Source organism: Primulina tabacum, chromosome 7 (assembly GCF_025594145.1).
Source record: "Primulina tabacum isolate GXHZ01 chromosome 7, ASM2559414v2, whole genome shotgun sequence".
Lineage (NCBI taxonomy): Eukaryota > Viridiplantae > Streptophyta > Magnoliopsida > Lamiales > Gesneriaceae > Primulina > Primulina tabacum.
Genome location: NC_134556.1, coordinates 25,276,145 through 25,281,953, shown reverse-complemented (window position 1 = coordinate 25,281,953; position 5,809 = coordinate 25,276,145). Strand labels below are relative to the sequence as shown.

General features: G+C 35.1%; 1 protein-coding gene across 1 annotated transcript; it reads right to left on the bottom strand.

Moving 5' to 3' along the window:
• Window positions 1-200: 200 nt before the first annotated feature.
• On the bottom strand, window positions 201-1,490 carry LOC142550625 (uncharacterized). The gene is made up of 2 exons (XM_075659699.1): window positions 1,293-1,490; window positions 201-1,205 (listed from the first exon to the last, which is right to left on the bottom strand). Exons 1-2 carry the CDS (start codon window positions 1,488-1,490, stop codon window positions 201-203), a joined length of 1,203 nt encoding a protein of 400 aa, XP_075515814.1.
• Window positions 1,491-5,809: the final 4,319 nt, after the last annotated feature.

The following is a 5,809-nucleotide window of genomic DNA, read 5'->3' as shown; positions in this document are numbered from 1 at the left end:
ATAGTGTCCATTACAGTTATTAAAAGCCATTTTGGAGATGTCATTCTCCTTAATTCTCAATTGGTAATATCCTTGTCGCAAATCAAGTTTTGAATATACTTGAGACCCTTGTAAGACATCAAACAATTCTTCGATATGCGGTAGAGGATATTTGTTTTTGATGGTAACATTGTCAAGTTCTCGATAATCAATGCACATCCTTAGAGTTCCATCTTTCTTTTGACAAATAATACAGGAGCACCCCATGGAGATGTACTAGGCCGGACGTATTTCTTGTCCATAAGCTCTTGTAATTGAAGTTTTAATTCTTTTAACTCTGAAGGTGCCATTCGGTATGGAGTTTTAGATCTGGGTTGTGCTCCAGGTATTAGATCAATGGAAAATTCTACGTCTCTCTGAGGAGGTAAAGTATTGATCTCTTCAGGAAAAACCTCTGGAAATTCTTGTACAACTGAGATTTCTGAGATCTTGAGTTGATCCTTTGGCTTATTTATCAAATAAGCTAGAAATCCTTGTCCGTTGTCTTTTAGTATAGCCCTAGCTTCTGCTGTTGATACTATTCCCATGGTATGGTTAGCTTTGGAAATGATTGGATGTGAAGTTTGAAGATAAACTTCTTTTGTGTAGCAGTTGAGCTGGGCTTGGTGTCTAAATAACCAGTCCATTCCAAGAATAATATCATAGTTCTTGATAGATAATTCAATCAAATCTGCTAGATATTCTTTTTCTTGGAAGCTTAAGGGACAGTTTTTGTAAATGATGTCAGTAATCCTCGTTGTCCCTAGAGGTGAGCTAATTTCGAAGCTATATGGCAGCTGCTCCGATAACAGTGGTAATTTATGTACAAAAACTTTTGAGATAAAAGAATGAGTAGCTCCTGGATCAAATAAAGATTTTGCAGAACTGGATAATATGGTAACAGTACCTTCTACGACTGCAGTGGGGTCGACTTTCTCCTCTTTGTTTCCTAAGAGGGCATAGGCTCGAGCAGGTATCTTTGGCTTTGCTGTGGGTTGAGTTTTCTGCGTTCTTTTTGGGCAATCTTGAATACGGTGTTGCTCACTTCCGCAAATAAGACATTTCCCACCTTTTCTCCAACACTTTTCTTCTTCATGATTTGGTAATCCACAATAACCACACTTTTTACCATTGTTTCTTGGAACTTTTTCTTTGACAGCTTCTCCTTGCCTGACTGGTTGTGTTCTCTTTTAAAATTTTCTTTTCCGGTTATTATCCTCAAAAAGGTTGGGCTTCCTGATTTTCTTTTCTTCTTCCTCCTTTTTAAGAAGTGCCTTGATGTATTCTTCTACTCGTAGAGCTTGATTGACAGCAGAGACATAACTGGCAACTTCTGTGGACAATGTTGCCCAACGAATATCTAGATTTAATCCTTGAACAAATTTTTTTCTTTTTCTTACCTCATCTTCCATGTAGTGTGGTGCATAATGTATAAGACGGTGGAATTCTACCTCATATTGAGCTACGGTCATGTCACCTTGGACTAAATCCATAAATTCACGTTCTCGGGTATTTAATATAACTTGAGTTATATATTTACCTTCGAACTCTTGCAGAAAATTTTCCCATGTTTTTGGGGTGTGATTCTTTGTCCACTTATGTTCCACCGTACGCCACCAGTTGTGAGCTGCTTCTTCAAATAAGTAGGTGGAAAAATTCACCTTTTGTTCTTCAGAATAATTGAGAATAGAGAATATTTGTTGATTTTTCTTAGCCAAGATTCTGCTTGATACGCATCTGGTTTGCCTTCAAACTTTGGCGTTTTGAATCTCAAAAATCTCTCAAGAGCTCGATCATTTGCCTCAATATGATGTCCTTGAGCTTGATCATGAGGTCGTGGTTGATTTTGCTGACAAAACTGCACAAATTGATGCATTATTTCAAACATATTTTGTATGTTTTGTTCTTGGGGGAGATTGTGTTGAGCGTTTCTGGAATTTCCACCAGTTGCCGAGTTGTGGTCATCTTGAGGGGGAATGTCTTGTCCGATTCTGGCTTGAGTACTATTTTGTGAAGACGTCATTCTAAACACATAAATATAAAATATGAACATATCTTGTACTATATTATATCATAAATGTACATAGTTATGTCAGAGAGTAAACAGTCAGTTTTATTTATAAACAGGGACATGTTTCAAATATTTACAATACCCAAGCATAATAAAAACAGAACAAGCAAATTGAGTCATCATGCCTACAAAAAATGATGACCATGATAATCATCATGCCTACAAAAGATGATGATTATTAATACTAGTTATATACTAGTGCCAAGTAGTCATTGTCTTCATTCGTCGTCGGAGAGATCTATAAAAGTTGTGTGGCTCGAGCCTTCATTTGTGCCTGTGGTTCCCGTGGAAACATTTTGATCCGTATTTGGCATGTGATGTATGTGGTTCAACTGGGTCCGGTTCATAACTAAGATCATTTTCATTTTCTTTTTCAGGTAGGATAGTCATTGGAATAAGTTCATCTACTCCAAATACAAAGTTTTCCCACATGGGGTCAGGAAGAAATTCAACTTCCGGTGACTGCAATAGATAATCTTTTATCATAAAGGGGTCTTGATCTATTGTTGTGTTCATGATTCCAGAATATTCTGCAAAAGGGGCTGGTACATACTCTGGAATACTACTACCTCCGGTTTCAAATGTGTTAGTGATGGGAAGTGCTGTGGTCTGATTAGCTTGATTTGTGTAAGATGGACCGATAACACCAGGTTCCATTTCTTGGATAGATTGATAAACCAGTTCACGCCCATGCATGATTAAGTGGTCAATGTGGATCGAAGGGTGTGATACTCCCTTTAAGAAACTAATCAAACCTCGGTTATAGAATTCATGCATGTCTAGTAAGTATATAAGAGTGCGGTCTCTTTCATACAGTACATGACCTAATTCTGCCCTGATATGCTAGATTATCAGCCCTCATCCGTTCTTCAATAAATCCATGAAAAGTATCAGTTGTTCCAAAGGTTTCAAAATGCTCCCGATACATGTTCACTAGGCATTTCAAATCCGAGTTTTCTTTGCTTAATTTTGTTATTTCTTCCTCCATTTGTTTGATGATTATAGTTTGTTTATTTCTTGATGTCCCACTAGACTCCGTCATCCTGAAAGGAAAACATTTCAATTATAAGACAACATAAAGATTAACGTATGACATTATAATAAACCTTAAGCTCCTGTCTCTAGGCTCTAAGAAACCTAGGCTCTGATACCACCTCTGTGACGCCCGGTTTAGGAATTCATAATTATTCCCTTACTGAGTGCCACATTTTCTACATATTTATTTATTGAACTGCTATCTTTATTTTTACCATTATTATTAAAAATATTGTAGATAAAAATTTAAATATTTTCTACTATCATTAAAAGATTATACACAAATATTTACATTCTTATTTCAAATATGTACAATTATTTTACTGCATAAGTTTAACATTTATTTAAAAACAGATCATCACGACTTTCAAATGCTCTTATTTCAGCTTCAGTTATTTTCCTCCTGTTCCAATTCTGGGGTTTCTTTGTCTGGAAATTACAATAGACGAAAAGAAACAGAGGGTTAATTCTTTGAGGACTTAGTGAGTTTAAATTAGTATATAACTTTTAAATAAATTTAAATAGTGCTTCATTGTTATTATGCATGAAGTAATAGGCATAACAATTTAGATGTTATGAATGCTATGCAATGGAATAATATATAAATGAAAATTTCATAAATTAACATTGGTGGCTCTAATTGAGCACTTTTTACGAGCCTGGTGAACCATTCTCCGGACCGAAGTATTCGGTGCGCGTTGTTCAGATGAACCATATACCCGGGACTTTTGACCCGTTGTTCATTGGACTCATTTTCCGGGCCGAAGCCACGTTGTCCAGTGGACTCAATTTCCGGACCGAAATCCTGTTGTCCATGACTTCATTCATTAATGGTATATCAATCCATTCATAAATATGCAAGAAAATATATCAGTAATCGAAATGAATTGTAGATGATATTTGAACATTAAATAACTGCTATTCAAATTTCCAGGCCAAATACCAAAGGCTTTAATAGAAGAATGAATAGTAATTTCCTCACCTGATAACTTACAGTTTAGGCTTGATTAATAATCCGAGTTGCTGGAGCAAGTCCTAGAAATGTATTATGAATGATATTTATATGTTAGAGTTTTTAAGTAACTAGCTGATCATTTCCAGATTATTTTTTTTGTTCAAAGTTTAACCCTATTGATTTTACTTAAGTTTGCAAAATTCATATTAATTAGAATATATCTCCAAAAATTACGAAAGTTGGCCAAAAAGTCGGAAATATCACCAGGAATGTTCGGCCACCGGAAAATTGCCGATCCGGTGGCGCGTGAGGTACAAGCGCCGAAGGTTCTGGCGCGTTGCTGGTCTTCCGACGGCCACGCGCGGCCGGATTTTTTCCAGATTATGTAAATTTTGAAGATCTTTAATTCTTCTGTTGAAAGTTTTGTCAAATTCCTAACCCATCAATACCAGAATTAAATATCGTCGTATGGCTAACTAAGGTACTCCGGCATTCCGAAAATGTTAGTTCCGGCAATATTTTGGGGTCGACGGACGGTATGTACCTTATCTATACAACAAGAGGTACAATTTTAAATTAAAGTCAACCTCTCGTTTGGTGTGTAGCTATAAGAAAAATGAGCGAATAGTACCTAGCTTGAATACGGGATACCGTTGCTGTTTTGCGGAATATCTTTGTTTGATTTTCTGGTTTTTGACCGATCCTTTTACGTCACCTTTAGTGCTATATTTCTTGACGATATGAGATGAGTAGTTGGTGATTTATTGGGATTTTTCGGAAAGGAGTATAGCTTTTTCTTCTATTTTTCTTCTCTTTTTCCCTTCCCTTCTTCTTTCTTCTTTCGTTTCTCTCTCTGTTCTCGGATGGTTTGGGAAATGAAAGGGAAAAGGATTCAGCTATATATATAGCCGAGAATCCATGTTTATCCATTTATTAATTTTTTTATTTTTATTTATTTATTTATTAAAATATGATGTTTATCCAAATTTAATCTTATTATATTCTTGTATTATATTATATTAAACCTATGTATTGAACCTAATTATAATTTATCTTACATTGAACCCAATAATTATTGTACTTAATTACTTGGCATATATATTGAGCTCAATTATAATATTTTATTATATTTTGGGTATTTGATTTTGGAATGGGAACCTCATAGTGCTTGATGAATTTTTAAGTGTATTGTGATGTATTTTAATGTATTTCTAATACTTTTGGACAAATAAAATTTGTACCGAAAAATAATGTGAAAAATTTTAAAAATGAAAATAATAAAATTTATACTAATAAAAATGCATTTATACACCTTTGTTTTTAGGGTGTCACACTCGCGCATGTGTGTTGGATTTTGGGGAAAACTGGGGAAAACATTTGCCTCTAGTTGAATTTTCATACAACAATAGTTATCAATCCTCAATAAAAATGGCGCCATATGAAGCATTATATTGAAGAAAATTTTTCTCTCCTCTTAACTGGGATATGATGAATGGAGAGGCACAAAGAATGGACAAGAACGAGCAATCAGGCCTGACATTATACAAGAAGCTATCGACAAAATACAACTTATAAGGCAACGAATACAAACAGCTCAAAGTCGACAGAAGAAGTTATGCAGATAAAAGGCGGAAAGATTTGAAATTTGAAGTCGGTGATTACGTATTACTAAAAGTATCACCAAGAAAAGGAATCAAGCGTACTAGGAAAGAAGGGAAAGTTGCATCATC

Coding starts and splice junctions, on each gene's coding strand:
- LOC142550625 (XM_075659699.1), bottom strand. CDS start 1,490: ATGACCGTAGCTCAATATGAGGTAGAATTCCACCGTCTTATACATTAT. Junction 1,206..1,292: donor GAGTAGAAGAATACATCAAG/GCACTTCTTAAA, acceptor AAATTTTAAAAG/AGAACACAACCAGTCAGGCA.